We start from the raw sequence: 16,929 nt of genomic DNA on the forward strand, positions 1-16,929 counted from the left end.
TATGGCTGCTTTCACACTATGATGGCAGAGTTGAGTGGTTACAGCAGAGACTGGATCGCCTGCATCTAAAATACTCAGCAGGTGGCCCTTTACAGAAGAGTGTTGCCAACCCCTGCTTTAGGAGTGTTGCCAACCCCTGCTTTAGGAGCATGACATACCTTTCCATGTAGGTTGCATTAGCCTTCCCTGGAGCCCCAGGAGGGAGCTGCCAGCCCCCAGCGGGGTCCCTGTCCCCTGTAGGATGCATTAATCTCTTGTCTCCCTGCTGGCACACTGTGCTACCCAGGGCAGACGTGGCATGAGAAAACGGTCACACTGTCACTTGCTGGTCCCTGTTCAAGGGCCGGAGTTGTGATCCATGGTGTAGTAGGTGCCTGTGAGAGAGAGCCCTTGGGGGCAGAAATTTCACTTAGGCAATGGGGATGTCATTTGCCGACCTCATTTGGGTCCTTCCATTCAATTAGGTCACTAGATGCTCATCGAGGACGTCCTCGGTCATTTCAACCTGTGTTTCTTTCACTCTCTCCTCTCCCTCCCTCCCTCCCTCCCATCCTCACAAGGACCAAGTTTCTATTATCACTGGATGCTGCAGGCAGCACCCCCTGGGCGTGTGTGTCTGTCTATCTTTCCACCATGCCTACACACACACGCACACGCACACACGCACACACGCACACACGTTTTCGAGGCTGACTAGCAGGCGGGAACAGGAACCCCACTCCGCCCGAAGACCTAGTATAGGCTTAAGTACCAGTTTCCACTGCTCATTGTCACTAATGATATTGTGGTTAATAGTAGCTGAAATCTTTCCATGCCCCTTTTGTGCCAGGGTCAAATGAGTGAGGGACTCCGCAGCAGCCCTGCTGGCCGCCAGCCATAGGTGGTCTCTGGAGGTGGGGCGGGAGCATGTGTCCGGTGCCTCTGCTGGAAAAGCTCCCCACCCCCCAAAAAAACAGCCCTTTCTTCCCTGATCATGAGTGCCCCTCTGAAACCTGAGGTCTGTGCCACCCCGTTCACCCCATGGTGACCTTGTCATTGGGCAGAGAGTGTGTGCATTGAAATTTAAGGCAGACAAGGAGAACAGATGAGGCTGGACGCACCTGCCTCCACGGGGGCTCAGGACCACAGAGGGCATACAGAGGTTAGGGTGGTTACACAGGGCAGAAGTGGGGTGAATGGGGCCCTCTGTGCTGTAGGGGGCACCCTGGCCCTCCTTGCACACATGCACCCTGTCACGCGTCCCATGCTCTCTGCCTGGTGACCTCATGAAGTTTAAGGGATTTGCTTCAGGTCAGATGGAACAAGTAGGTCGGAATTGAAATTGAAATCGGGCTGCCTCTGAGGTCAGGAGCCCACACATCCCGAGCAGGCCGTGGGTCAGGTCAGCCCGAGGAGATGCAGTCCAGGGTGAGCTCTATCTGCAGAGCTGGGGGTCCCTGGGCAGCTCAGGGACCAATTCTTAAGGGGAGGAGACTATGGCCCTTTCCACCCACAGAATGGATGGAGAGGAAATGAGATGATGCTTTTCCAGCACGCAGCGGTGGCCGAGGGTTGGTGAGGGAGCCGTTGGCTTCTCCCGAAGGCGCTGCTCCAAGTGGATTTTCCCTTTAGTCAATAGCTCCTGCGCACATGGCAATTTTTGTTTTAATTTTTGGTCATCAGCACGTCACTGTACCTTCACATGTACCTCGTAAGTACTGGTACCCTGGATTAACCGTGATCATTGAGGGGTTTGTGGGAGTCGGTATTAGTCCGTATTGTGAGAATTCAGACAGGGGTTTGGTCCTGGCTGTGTCCCCCTCTCCTTCTCCCTCCCTCCCTTCCTTCTCTCCTTCCTTCCTCATATGTTTGTTGAGCACCTGATACGGGTAAGGAGCTGGGCTAGACATCGTGGCCTGGGTAACAGGTAAAGACACCTTGTACCTAATCCTGGCCATCCAGATGGGGAACCGGATGTTGAGTGTCTGCCAGGCTCGTGCTGGTACTGTCATACGTGCCGACTTAATTAAGCTCATTTAAAAGTCACGGCTGTCCTCGGAGGTAGGTCTCCATCACTCCTCTGATCCAAACCTGCAGTGCCTTCCCATCTCACTCCGAACCAAGGCCAGACTCCATCCAGTCTCCCTGGCGTGTCTCCCCCTCGCTAACCCCATCCACCATGCTGGCCTCTTGGCTGTTTCTGGCTCTTGTTGCTGTCTCTACACTCACGCCCTCTCTTCTCTCAGGCTGTGGCTCACATATCACCTTCTCAGTGAGATCTGTGGTGCTCCTAAAGCACCAGACCACAGCCCCAGCCCACCAGAGCACTCCCTATTCCCCCAGGTTCTCCTTTATCTTTCTCCACACCACTTATAACCAATGACAAGCCATATGTTTACTTACTTAAGTGCTTGTGGCTTGCCCTTACCGCCTGCCTGCCCCCTACCACCTAAGCACCATGGGAGCAGGGGCGTTGCCCAGACTCTCAGGGAATATCTATTGAATCATAGAACATCGCATGTGGATGTCATCTTAGTGCTTCGGTGACTACACCTCAGTGTCTCTTCACAGAAAGACAATCCCAGTAAACATCACAGCAGGCATTTTTATAGAAATTGACAATGTCAATTCTAAAACTTACTTGGAAATGCAAAGACCTAAAATAGCCAAGAATCTTGAGAAAGAAGAACAAAGTTGGAAGGCTCACACTCCATTGATGTCAAGAATTCCTACAAAACTCCAGGAGTTAAGAGAGTGTGGTTCTGGCATAGAAATAGACAAATACAAGATGCCGCAGGATCAGGAAACATAAGATAACTTTACTTAAACAGCAGGTTAGTTATGTTTTCAAATAAAATGCTCAGTGTGTTTCCAGGTGAAGTACCTCTAAGTTTAAACATAGGTCCAACTGTTAATCTGATCAAAGTTCGATAATTATATATCAAAGTCTCAAAACACAGGGAAAATCGTGCATTTTGTGTACTTTTTTTGAGACTAATAATTGGACCTACCATCTTCAGTTTAGAGATTCTTCATCTGAAAACAGGATACTTGGAAGTTGAAGAAAAACACATTGTACATATTATGTGTAAATGTAACTACAGCACGATTTGAAGATAAGTTTATTGCTAATTCAGCAGGTGACTACGGTCAACTTAACAGTGATACAGCCTCTTAATACCCTTGAGATGATGTGATGAGAATGGTACTTTAGGACTTCCCTGGCGGTCCAGTGGTTAAGACTCCGTGCTTCCAATGCAGGGGGTGTAGGTTTGATCCCTGGTCAGGGAACTAAGATCCCACATGCCGCGCGGCCAAAAAAGAAAAAAAAAAGAATGATACTTCACCTCTGTGGGCTTTCTCCTAAAAACCCATCTGCCCAATCTGGGAAAAACATTAGACAAACCCAAATTGAGGGACAATCTACAAGTATTCCTCAAAATGGTCAAGGTCATAAAAAACAAGGAAAGTCTGAGAAACTGTCATAGCCAAGAGGAGCCTAAAGAGACATGACAGCTAGATGGAGTGTGGTTTCCTGGATGGGATACTGGGACAGAGCAAGGACATTAGATACAAACTAAGAAAATATAAATGAAGTGTGGACTTTACTTAATAATAATTTATCAGTATCAGTATTGGTTCATTAATTGTGACAAATGCACCATAGTAGTGTAAGGTATTTATAACAGGGGAAACTGGGTGCAGGATATGTGGGAACTCTCAATACTGTCTTTGCATTTTCTATAAATCTAAAATTGTTCTAAAAAATAAAGTTTATTTTAATAAATAAGTTTAGGGAATTCCCTGGCAGTCCAGTGGTTAGGACTCCGTGCTCTCACTGCTGAGGGCCCAGGTTCAATCCTTGGCTGGGGAACTAAGATTGCACAAGCTGTGCGGCGTGGCAAAAAAAAAAAAAAAAAAAAAAAAAGTCAGTTGTAGTTCAATATACTAGCAATGAATACCCCAAAAATGAAATTAAGAAAAAAATTATATTAAAAAAAATAAGTTTATCCTATGTGTCTGAACTTTAAGGACACCCTATAGATAAATAGAACTGAACAGAGATTCTGTAAATACACGTGCATATAGGATCACACAAGATATTTGACAAAGTGACAATGCAATTGGGAAAGAAATATCTTTTCAATAAATGATCCTGGAACAAGTGAGTATACAGATGGGGGGAAAAAGGTGATCCTTGACCACTATCTTACACCACACATAAAATTTAATTTGCAATGGAGTGTAAATCAATGTAAAAGCTAAAATGATAAAGCTTCTAGAAGAAAACGTAGGATAATTCTCCACGACGCCGAGGTGGCAAAGACTTCTTAGGACACAGAAATAAAAAATATATAAATTACACTTTATCAAAATTAAAAACCGTTCATCAAAAGACATCATCAAGAAAGTTAAAAGACCAGCCACAGGCTGGGAGAAAATGTTCACAATATATATATCTGGCAAAGTACTTATATCCAAAAGAGAGAAGCTTCTACAGATTAGTATAATGAAGATAAACAGCCCAATTCCTTTAAAAAAGAAGAAGAAAAAGAAAGAAAAGTGGGCAAACACTTGAACAGACACATCACAAAAGAAGCTGTCTAGACAGCAAATAAGTCCATGAAAAGATGCTTAACATCATTAATCATCAGGAAGATGCAAAGTCAAATCCCGATGAGATCCCAAAACATACCCACTAGAATGACTAAAACTAAGAAGACATACCAAGTGTTGGGTGAGAATGTGGAGCCTCTGGAACTCTTGTGTGCTACTGGTGCAAATATAAAATTGTACAGTCACTTTGGGAAACAGTTGGGCAGTTTCTAATATAGTAAGCATATGGCTATACTGTGATCCAGCAGATACACTCTTAGTTGTGTATACCCAAAAGAATGAGTGCTTATTTCCACCAAAACACTTGGATATAACTTATCCTGGTGATGTTAATTTTGACCCCGGGTGAAGGTGGTGTCTGCCAATCTTCTCTACTTATAAAGTTACTATTTTTCTTTTATAATTAATAAATATCTTGAGGGAGATACTTTGAACTATGCAAATAACCTGATTCTCCTCAAACTTTTGCCCATTAATTTCAGCATCCATCAGTGGATTTTGCCTGCAACAGTTATTACTTTGATGTACTGATGGTGATCTTCAATTTCCCTTCTTCCGTCTACATTTATTAATTGAAATTTTTCTGTAAGGGAAACCTGTCCCCTCCTCCATTTATTTATTAATTTAATTATTTATTTGTACCAATGGACTCATGAATATTTAGTTTATTCTCTGGGTTACAATCTATCATTACAGATTTTGTTGTTCCAATAGTTCCAGGCTCTCTTTTCCTCAGCCTCTCATCATTCTCATTGGTTATTATTTCTTGAGTGGTTAGTTAGTAGATGCAGATGCCTATACTTTAAATTTTGGGAGATGTTACAAGGTGTAAAAAGACTCCAAATAGTTTGTGTTCCAGAAAAAGCCAAGAAACCCAGAACTGAAAGAGCCCCCAAGAAATGAAATGTACTGGATATGCTGGGTCACCTCCCTGTGCCCCTCTCCCCATCCCCACCGTTCTGTCTGCCCCGGAGGCTCCCCTGTGAGGCTCCCCTGTGAGGATGTCATAAGTAGCCTCCCTCTCTGTCTTCTGGGTGGTGTGGACAACAGGAGACACAAGTGGGAGATTGGGGAGGGCGGACAAGGAGGTGAGATATTTATCCCCTCGGCTCCCTTCTTACAAGGTTTCTTCAGGCTGACTGCATCCCTCCACCAAATGCCACCTCTCCTATATGACACACTCCTTCCAGGTCCAGGTAACCATTTCCCTCTTGTCCCTTGATGCATAGAGGTGTCAACAGCTCTGCTGACACCAACCCTAGGTACCTGCACCATCTCTCCTGGTTTCCCTAGCCACCCCACCTCCACACACCTTTACAAACAGCCTCCTTACAATTAAGTCCTGTTTCCTGTTGGGACCGTGACGAAGAAACCTCTAAATGTCTAGCCCATCTAGGATGTGTGATTATCTGGAGTAAAAATACTAGAGCTTTCCACTGTTGTTCACTTTGGGGGTTAATCATATCAACAGTTATTTTCTCAGCTCTAAACAGAATCTCCTTTGCCTTCATTTGAGCTCATTTTCTCTTCCCTGGCCTTCTGTGGTCATTAAAAAAAAACAAACAAAAAAACTGCTGCTCAAAATCCTTTTTAATTGGAAATTCTTTTTTAAAAAAATTTTTGTTGAAATATAGTTGATTTATAATGTTGTGTTAGCTTCAGTTATACAGTAAAGTGATTCAGATAGATATATGTATTCTTCTTTTACATTCTCTTCCATTATAGTTATTACAAGACATTGAGTATAGTTCCCTGTGCTATACAATAGGTCCTTGTTGGTTATCTATTTCATATATAGTAATGTGTATATTTTAATCCCAAACTCCTAATTTATTCCTCTCCCCTCCTCTCTTAATTGGAAACTCTTTATACAATTGAGAAAAGTCACTGTCACCCCTTAAACTTCTCTATTGTTCCTTTAACCCAACCTCACAGGACTACTTTTCTTCCCCTTTTCCCTCTTTCTTGTGTGCTTTGGGCCCCTCCAGCTCCTCCACATCATGAATTAAAAGAGTGACTCAAAGATACAAGGGGGGAGGGACCCCCATGTTCCTCATAATAGTCAAAAGGTGGAAGCAACCCAGGGTCCATCAACAGAGGATGGATAAACAAAAGGTGGTCCATACATACAGTGGAATATGATTCAGCCTTACAAAGGAAGGAAGTTCTGACACATGCCAAGACATGATAAACCTTGGGGCATTATGCTAAATGACACAAACCCATTACAAAAGGACAAATCCTGTATAATTCCACCTATATGAGGGCCCTAGAGTCGTCAGAATTGTAGAGACAGAAAGTAGAATGGTGGTCATCAGGGGTTGGATGAAGGAAAGTGGGGAGTCAGTGTTTAATGGGGACAGAGTTTCAGTTTTGCAAGATAAAAAGAGCTCTGGAGATGGATGGTGGTGATGGTTGCACAACAGTATCAATGTACTTAATGCTACTGAGCTGTAGAGTTAAAAATGGTAAATTTTATGTTATGTGTACATTACCACAATTGTTTTTTTATGTGCACTTAACTTTTTTAATTTTTAATTTAATTTTTATTTTATATTGGAGTATAGTTTATTTAAAATGTTGTTAGTTTTAGGTGTACAACAAAGTGAATCAGTTATACATATACATATATCCATTCTTTTTCAGATTCTTTTCCCGCATAGGTTATTACAGAATATTGAGTAGAGTTCCTTGTGCTATATTGTAGGTCCTTGTTGTTTATCTGTTTTATGTATAGTAGTGTGCATATGTTAATCCCAAACTCCTAATTTATCCCTCCCCCCAACCTTTCCCCTTTGGTAACCATAAGTTTGTTTTTGAAGTCTGCGAGTCTATTTCTGTTTTGTAAATAAGTTCATTTGTATCATTTTTTGAGATTCCACATATAAGTGATATCATATGATATTTGTTTTTCTCTGTCTGACTTACTTCACTTAGTATGATAATCTCTAGGTCCATCCATATTGCTGAAAATGGCATCATTTCGTTCTTTTTTATGGCTGAGTAGTACTCCATTGTATATATGTACCACATCTTCTTTATCCATTCCTCTGTTGATGGACATGAGGAAGGCATGGGAGACAACAGGTGTGACAAAACAGGACATTGGTGTGAAGCTTCTGGGGCAGGTGCTCCTGGGGAGCACAACTCAGGTGTGTTCTCTTCCCTCAGGTGCAGTGGAGCAGAGTGACTTAGGGGTCAAGTGACAGGAATCGGGCAAGGAAATGGGGGAGGGATGGGAAACAAGAGGAAGTGGGTGTAGAACATCAGGGCTTCATGGATTCAGGAAGTGTTTAAGAACAGAGAGAGAGGAATCAGAGCTGCCACAGTTGATACAGAGTAGCTATTAGTCATTTGTAGGTGTTTCTACAACATTTCATGTATGACAAAGCAACCCCTGTCATCCAAACAGGATTCTAGATCCTCAGCAAAGCAGACCGAAGCCCACATCCTCCCGTAAACGTGCTCTGTCCAGGGGTACCTGGTAAGGGGCATGGCTTTTACCCTTTTACCATGGCTGGATCCTGGCTCATGCCCTCAGCACACGGGTAGCCACCACTTTCCATGGAGTGCAGACCTGGGGTAGTACATCATTAAATGAATGGACTGCATTTTTTATGTCTTAAAGCTTTGAACGGATTCCATCTGGAAAACATTAAGCAGGTGCCTGTTTGCAGATATGCTAACCCCATTTTAATTATGACACAAGCCTCAACTGCTGAATGGTGTTTCTTGCAAATCTATCACTAAAATATGCCTGCTATTTACCGAATGGGGCTTGTAAGTAAACAGGGGCTGTGACTGCAGAATTCCTTTTCCTCTTTGGCCCAGACTCATGCCTGGGCTCACAGCAGACCAAAAATCACAAAACAAAATTATCTCAGAGAAAAGATTCATTTGTCCCATTAAAAATTTTTATCTAATGTTACAATTTTTATGTATGGTTCTATTGGATTTGCTGTTTGGTTGAGAATTCTTATATTCATGTTCATGAATGAGATTGACCTGTAATAATTCTTTCTGTTAATATCCTTGTCTACTTCTGTTACAAAATTCATACTGGCCTTTTCATAAAATGAGCTATTTTCATAAAAAAAAAATTGTGATCAGGAACTTGGAATTTTGAGAGTAAAGGTTAGTGCATTTGCAAAGTGTTCATTCTGGAGTTCTGATGTCAGGCCCTCTGTTTAGAGACCAGAAGCGTGTGGGTCACGGTGATTCCATTTCTCTGTCGTCCCCACCCTTATCTCCATCACACTTCGCCTCCAGTTCCCCCAACTCGGGCCTCAGGGACACCCTGAAAGTCTTTCTGCATGGAAGGGCTGGAGGGGGAACCCCCCCCCCAGACAGATGGGACTCTGGGAAACGTGTGAAGGAAGAGTAATCAAGGATGTGGCTCTGAGGGGTGAAGGACCACAGACCTGCGTGTAGCAGAGGGCACCGGGTCAGTGGGCCCAAGAGCCTTTGAGCCAGCGGCCTGGGAGAGTAGAGGCCCAGGCGATGAGGTTTGGGGCTGTGAGAACATTCCTGGATTGTTACTTCATTCTTCACATCTGTGTACCTTGACTATCTAGGGGGTGTACGTGCCTTAAAGATAGGAGAGCAGTTTTACTCCTTTGGGGCCCCGATCCCTCCAGGCTGCATAAGAGGAGTTTGTGTATTTAAATGAACAGATAAACAAAGAAATGCTCTCCTTTAAAACGTCACGGGCAGCTTGCAGGTTTGAAATAAACAGATGCTTTGTTGAGCTGGGTCCGGAAAGCAGTTCCCAAAGTGTGACCTAGGGACCCAGGGGGGTCCTTGAGGTCAAAACAGTTTTCCTAATGTTAACATATCATTTGCCTGTTTACTCTCTTGAGTATGCAGTGGACTTTTCCAGAAGCTCTGTTGATGACATCTCTCTGATACTTAATGGAATATTGTATATTTAAGATTTCTCAGTTTTCACCCACATACACAAGAGGTCTTCAGAGCCCTCAGTCATTTTTGAGAGGGTGCAAAGAGTTGCTGGAACCAGAAGGTCTGAGAACCTGTGGATTAAGGCATGTGATTTAGATCAGACCAAAATGATGGCAGCCAGAAAGACCTGTGAGAAAGGTCGAGAATCAGAGAGTCATCATCTGTTCTTTTTTTTTTGCAGGAAAAACTGCAGAGACAATCTAATGGATGAAGATGAGAAAGACAGGGCAAAGAGGTAAGAGGGGCGACTTCCCCGCCCCGGCAGTGTTGTGTGGTCCGCCGTCTGAACCCTGCTCGTCCTCACTCTACAGCGGAAAGCACAGTCAGGCAGGCGGCTGGGGCACATGCACTCCTTGACATCCTGCATCTCTCTGCTCAAAAAATTCAAACCAGTTCCCTCAATTTTGTTCCTTACCCAGAAATGACTGATTGTTTGGGACTTGCCAAGTGGTTTATAGTTTTCACATGTCCATGCGGTGACCCTGTTGACCGGGGCCTCCTTTCAGAAGCCTCCAGTTACTGCATTTCCAGGATGGACACTGCTTGGCAAGGCAGCCTGATTGGAGCCAGGCCAGCCTGGGTTTAAATCCTGGATGTGCTGTCAGGGAGCTGTTGGCCCTGGACAATAATTGGAATAATCATTGGCATGCACTGAACATGGAATAACCATCCTCATTGGACTAAGCTCTTCCATATATGTTATCTCAGCTTCCTCATCGGAAAATGGAGATATCACAGCGGCTTGGCGCTGTTGTCGGGTTGACCAGAAAGCCTAGCTTGGTCGCTGGCACGTCAGTGCTGTTAGAACCATGTCCGTGCTTATTCCTTCACTGGACATTTATTGAACACCTACTGTATATGAGGTGGAGTCATAAAGTAGATATTTTGTATTTTTTTATTTTATTTTTATTTTTTTGGCCTCACCGTGGGGCATGCGGGATCTTAGTTCCCTGACCAGGGATTGATTCCGTGCCCCCTGCATTGGAAGTGTGGAGTCTTAACCACTGGACCGCCAGGGAAGTCCCCCATAAAGTGGATATTCTGAGGGTAGAGGCCAGTCGGGTGTTATCTATCTCGCACGATCAGACCGAGTTGGCAGTGACCACACCGGGCTCTGGGGAAATAAAGATGAATAAGAGGCGTGCCCATGAGGAGGGCCCAGGTGCATGGTGGTGATGGGTAGGTGACCACAGATCATTAGGCTGCATGGTGACAGGCCCAGCAGTGGTGTCCTGTGGCGACACGGGATGTCCTGTTTCAGGAAGGCCTTCACTCAGGCCCGGAGGACTAGCCTCCTTCCTCCAAGCTCTTTCCCCTCTGCTCCTGCCACTGACTGTGGCTGGCAGGTCCCTCCGCCCTCTGACAGCCTCTTAAACACCTACAGGGCTGAAGGGTTTGCCCACCTCCCTTCACAGAGCCCACTACCTGGTTGTCACCTACAGAATCCTCCACTTTCGAATGACGGAGCCCTCAGAAGTCGCCCAGTTCAGCAGCCCCGGGGGTGTCTGTCCTTCCATGTCACCTGGTGCGGGGGCAGCCATGAGAACAATAAATCCCCAGCCACTCAGACCTCTGAGACCTGAGTCTTCCCCTGTGGGGCACAGGGGAAGTGTGCATTGGTTGTTAATTTCCCAGATATTTCCTTAAGAACATCAGAGAGCAGGGCAATGCCAGGAGGGTAGGCAAACTCAGGTTGGTGTGGAGTGAGGACTGTTGGAGCTGGAGGGCCAGCACTGGGGGTACATCATACTCTAAACCTCTACTTCTCTGTAGGTTTGCAACTGTTCCGTAATAACAAGGTAAACAAACAACAATACGAGGAACTCCCCGGATTATTCTGAATTTACAGGCACATCACTTGGCACTGGGGACCATGGCTCCCTTAGGCCACCACCTACAAGGGCTGTAAAATCCATGTGGGTCCCAAGCAACATGCAAATGAATAGATCAGACGAGACCAAACTGGAACGGAGTCCTTATGCCGTCTCTCCCAGGCAGGCTTCCAGCTCTCTGCTCTGGGGCATCTCGCCTCTTGGTTGCCTGCCAGGTCACTGTGGAGACAGGGCAGGAGGCAGAGGCCTGAGCTGCATTCCTGGCTGGCCCTGTCCTACCTGATGGATTCCAATAAGCCCCTTCACCTCGCTAAGCCTCCACCTTCTCAGCTGCAACACGAGGGTCATCATTTCTGCCCTGCCCTCCTCTCGGGCTATTTTGGGAACAGCCACAAAATACACCAAGAAGCTTTTTATTTTTTAAGTATTAATCGCTACCTGTATGTGAAGATGCAGGACATTTTCCATTAACACATTTATAAGCTATTCCCATTAGCAATAATGAAAAGGTCAGTGGTGCTGGCCCGTGGTCACTGGGCGTGTCCTGTGTGCCCTGATAACTTTAGGGTGCACAGTACCAGGCTAAGTGCTTTTCTATGCATTATCTCATACCACCTCCTCCACATTCCTTTGAGGTGTGTATCATCGTTATTCCCATTTTACAGATGAGGAAACTAAGGCCCAATACGGTTAAGTAACTTGTCAAACACCCTAAAGCTCTAACAAGTAGCAGAAGTGGAAGATAAACACAGGCTTCCTAAACTTGGACTCTGTTCTTATTCTCCAGACCACACACATATCTCTTCACATGAGAACTAATTCGGTCTCTCTGGCAGGTCCAAACCGTGTCCTGATGTGACTTTGAGTCCACAGGAGTTTGGCTTTTGCCATCATCATCTTTAATGTCACCCCCAGGCCCACAGTCTCAGCCCTGTCTTTTTACTGCACGGCTTACCTCAAAATCAAGAAGAGGTAAAATGCATGTTTAGGTTCTGCCATACTCAGAGATCATCCAATACAGATATTCCAATAAAATCTTGGCTAAAAATTCTTAGAAATCCAATTGTATGCAGTTTCTTTCCGTTTATTCCCATCCCCATTTGCTTTGAGCCATGGGCATCCATGCCACCAAATTGCCTATTTGGAAACCTCCCAGCACAGACACCGGGCAGTGAGGCAGCTGGTCCTCACTCCCCTCTTGTCCTCAGATGGGGAAACGGGTTTTAGAATGTTTAGGAATACCCAGATCTCTTCGCCAGAATAGCAGCAATAATGCAGTATTCTTCGTAACACTTGGGGGAAAAAAAAACAAGGACAAAACAAACACACTCCTAAAATTGTATCACTTCCAAAGCCTCTAGCTATGTGGGTTTTATAGCAGCAACATGGGAGGCCCTTCCCCTAATCCCACCTGGAGGTCTGATATGAATTGTTTTCACTCCCGGTATTTTTGATGAGATTAGAAATGTTTAGCTTCAGATCAGATCTCTCATTGTCTCCAGAAAACATGAGCTATATTAGGCAAGGTTTTCAAAGCTTTGGGGAATTCATGGTTTATTTGGATTGTTTGATCAAGTATTCTAAACCAGGACACGGATCCACTTTCTGCTGTGAATTTCCATGTAAATCCAGTGAGTATTGAGTACCCTATTGTGTGTACAGAACTATGTGCTTTTTCTTTAGGGAAGATGTAAAAACATGGTCCTTGTACTCAGAAAAGAAACAGTTTGATTGGGAGACATTTGGATCCCTAGATAATGAGGCACAGTTTACCAGTCATAAGCACATTTTTCTAATTCTTATGTGACACTGTTTGGCGGTGTGTGTGTGTCATCCAGGAAGTAGTGTGGTGTGGCAGGAAGTGCATGGGCTTAGAATCAGACAGTCCCAGCTTTGATTCTTGCCACTTTTACTTTCCGTCCTTAGACGAGCTAAAAAAAAACCTCTCCTAGCCTCAGTTTCCTACTCTGTAAAATGGGGTTGTTAATAGCAGCACCCTCTTCCTAGGGTTATTGCAGGAACTAAATGGAGCTCAGTATAAGACCCTAGCACAGTGCAGGGTACACAGTGCTGATAAGAAAAGCTAACACTTCCGGGGCACACACTGTGTGTCTGCAGCATTTTGCATGCATTAACTCTAAACCTCGACATAGGTTATTTTTAGTCCCATTTTACAGTGGAGAAACCGGAGGCTGAGGGGTCACACAGGCAGGCAGGGGCAGGCAGGGATTCACATTCAGGCATCAGTTCCTAAAGTCTGGGCTCCTGACAACTTCTCATTACATGATTCACCCACGTGCCCAAGGGGTAGGGACAGAAAACACTGGTAAGAATCATCACTTTCCAAAGAAAGAAACTTCTGTGACTTGGCAGCATTGTAAAGTACAGCTCACTCCATTTCTTGATAGAACTGAATGCTAAGAAGAAAGTCTTTCATGTGAGCCTCCTTTAATCCAATATTAAATGGTCAGTTCATCGGCATTAATTAAAATTACATTATCTCTTATCAGTGAAGGTCTCTCTTCATAACCTCATGCATTTTCACTGAGGGAGGGAGGATGGGTGGTGAGTTTAGAATTGTGCTGCCCCTTGTAGGACATTTGGTCCTGTCCAAAATGTCCATGAGACACTTGGTCCATAAGATATTTGGTCCATACCAAAAGGCCCTTGAAATTTGGTCCTATCCAAAACATCCATGAACATATTTGGTCCATGCCAAATGGTTTTGGACAGGACCAAAATATCAAGGACCTTTTGGCATGGACCAGATGTCTCCCTGGAAGTTTTGGATAGGACCAAATTTCAAGGACATTTTGGCGTGGACCAAGCATCTTATGGACCAGATGTCTTATGGATGTTTTGGACAGGACCAAATGTTTGCTAACCATGTCGCCTTTTTTTAAAATCAATGTATAGTTGATTTCCAATGTTGTGTTAGTTTCAGGTGTACAGCAAAGTGATTCAGTTATACATACATATATATCCATAATACATACATATTTTTTTCAGATTTGTTTCCCATTTTCAGATTCTTTTCCATTTTAGGTTATTACAAGATATTGAGTATAATTCCCTGTGCTATACAGTAGATCCTGTTGTTTATCTATTTTATATATAGTAGTTTGTATATGTTAATTCCAAATTCCTAGTTTATCCCTCCCCTCGCTTCTCCTTTGGTAAACATAAGTTTGTTTTCTGTCTGTGAGTCTGTTTCTGTTTTGTAAATAAGTTCATTTATATCATTTTTGAGATTCCACATATAAGTGATACCATATGGTGTTTGTCTTTCTCGTATGACTGACTTCACTTAGTGTGATAACCTCTAACCTTCATCCATGTTGCTGCAAATGGCAAAATTTCATTCTTTTTTGTGGCCTTTCGTCAATAAGGATCAAGAGTGTCAGGCAAGAGTAGCTGCTTCTTGGAGTTCTCTACAGGGCGAGTGCTGGTTCTGAAACACAAGCTAGACCATTTTATTATTCTTTGACCCTAATCCTTAGTCTCAACACCAATGAAATGGTTCAGGCAAGAGGGAGGAGTTAAAACACAACAAATAAGAAGCTTATACATGCAGGGTTTTTTTGGTTTATTTATTTATTTATTTATTTTTGGCTGCGTTGGGTCTTCGTCGCTGTGCACGGGTTTTCTCTAGTTGCGGCGAGTGGGGTCTATTCTTCAGTGCAGTGCGCAGGTTTCTCATTGCGGTGGCTTCTCTTGTTGGGGAGCATGGGCTTCAGTAGTTGTGGCACACAGTCTCAGTAGTTGTGGCTCGTGGGCTCTACAGCGCAGGCTCAGTAGTTGTGGCACACAAGCTTAGCTGCTCCACAGCATGTGGGATCTTCCTGGACCAGGGCTCGAACCCATGTCCCCTGGATTGGCAGGCGGATTCTTAACCACTGTGCCACCAGGTAAGTCTCTACATGCAGTTTTGCAGAAGCAGGCATTGCAGAAGGAAAAGCTTCAGCACTGGGAGGCTGGCTGTTACTTCCCGTCCCTCCTGGGGGTGTTGGTTGCTGTGGACCAATGACAGCTGCCATTCCATCACCCTCGCATCAGGATTGGTTAACTAAGTATGTGAGCAAGTGGAAGATACAGAAGGGGATACGTAGCATTACCCTGCCCTCCAAGAGCTTTTAGGCAGGTTGGGGGCATCCTCCAAGCATAAAGGGGAAAGAACATACCCGAGGGGTCTGTGTTGGGCAGAGCTGGGAGGATGATGAGAATTTGTGAGCTCTGCTTTCTCAGCCGGGTGTCCTTTCGTGGAGAGTAACTTGGTTAAGAGGAGAGACTGACCTCGTCGTTTCATTTCTCTGTTGTAAATTATGTAGGTGTAACAGGAAAGGCCGGCCTGTACCGTGAAGGTTGTAGCCCACTTGGAGGACTTCTGCCCTGTGCACACTTGCCAGTGCCCCTGTGTCAGGCTCAGTGCGGAGTGAAAAAGCCTGGCCCTGGGCAGTGCATGTAGCTGTTCCCAGCTGGAGCACATCTATCATATGCTAATTTTGCTGTGTTTTTCTTTCTTAGGCTCCTGACTGGGTGTTATGTACATCATCATAAGCCCACACACAGGGAGAGAACGGCAGTCAAAAAATTTGAGGCTCCTTTCTGTCTGTTTTATTTGGTGACTAAGGCAGCAGCAGGCATTGCGAGAACATAGTGGTATCAGGACACACGATGCATTCCTATTACCCTGTAGTTTCCAGATGAGTGACTCTGCATTCAAAGCAAAGGGGAGGGTAGCAGCGTACTTGCAGGCAGAATGCTAATTCTTACTGTGGCCCAGGAAACAGAGGCGGGAACGGCGCTGCCTTCTGTTTGGGGCTCTTGGCTTTCACCCTAGTGGGGTCCCTCGGTTGACAAGAAGACTTGTCAGAAGGAGAAATGTTTTCCTGGTAGGCCTAGAAACTTGGGGCTGTCCCAGCTCAGGGAGACCTGGCACCTTCCTGGGGGCATCTGAGGCAAAGGGCAATTTCCTAAACTCCCTTTCAATCATTTCAATAAATTTTACTTTTCTAATTTTTATTTTATATTGGAGTATAGCTGATTAACAATGTTCTGTTAGTTTCAGGTGTACAGCAAAGTGATTCAGTTATACATATACATGTATCTACTCTTTTTTTTTTTTTTTTTTGGCTGCATTGGGTCTTGGTTGCTGTGCGCGGGCTTTCTCTAGTTGTGGTGAGCGGGGATTATTCTTCATTGTGGTGCGTGGACTTCTCATTTCTGTGGCTTCTCTTGTTGCGGAGCACAGGCTCTAGGTGCTTGGGCTTCAGTAGTTGTGGCATGCAGGCTCAGGAGTTGTGGCTCGCGGGCTCTAGAGCGCAGGCTAAGTAGTTGTGGCGCATGGGCTTAGTTGCTTCACGGCATATGGGATCTTCCCGGACCAGGGATTGAACCCATGTCCCCTGCACTGGCAGGCAGATTCTTAACCACTGTGCCACCAGGGAAGTTCCGTATCTACTCTTTTTCAAGTTCTTTTCCCTTTTAGGTTATTACAGAATATTGAGCAGAGTTCCCTGTGCTATACAGTAGGTTAGGGTTG

The 16,929-nt window shown here is 44.8% G+C and overlaps 1 protein-coding gene across 2 annotated transcripts in view; it reads left to right on the forward strand.

Moving 5' to 3' along the window:
• NPAS2 (neuronal PAS domain protein 2) overlaps nt 1-16,929 on the forward strand; it is a 189,759-nt gene that overhangs the window by 69,565 nt on the left and 103,265 nt on the right. For both annotated transcript variants that reach the window (XM_061168723.1, XM_061168724.1), the window contains exon 2: nt 9,737-9,790. In XM_061168723.1, the coding sequence (XP_061024706.1) occupies nt 9,763-9,790 (28 nt within the window). In that variant the 5' untranslated portion in view covers nt 9,737-9,762. The remainder of the gene's footprint in view (nt 1-9,736; nt 9,791-16,929) is intronic.

The sequence above is a fragment of the Eubalaena glacialis genome, chromosome 14, assembly GCF_028564815.1.
Source record: "Eubalaena glacialis isolate mEubGla1 chromosome 14, mEubGla1.1.hap2.+ XY, whole genome shotgun sequence".
Taxonomy (NCBI): domain Eukaryota; kingdom Metazoa; phylum Chordata; class Mammalia; order Artiodactyla; family Balaenidae; genus Eubalaena; species Eubalaena glacialis.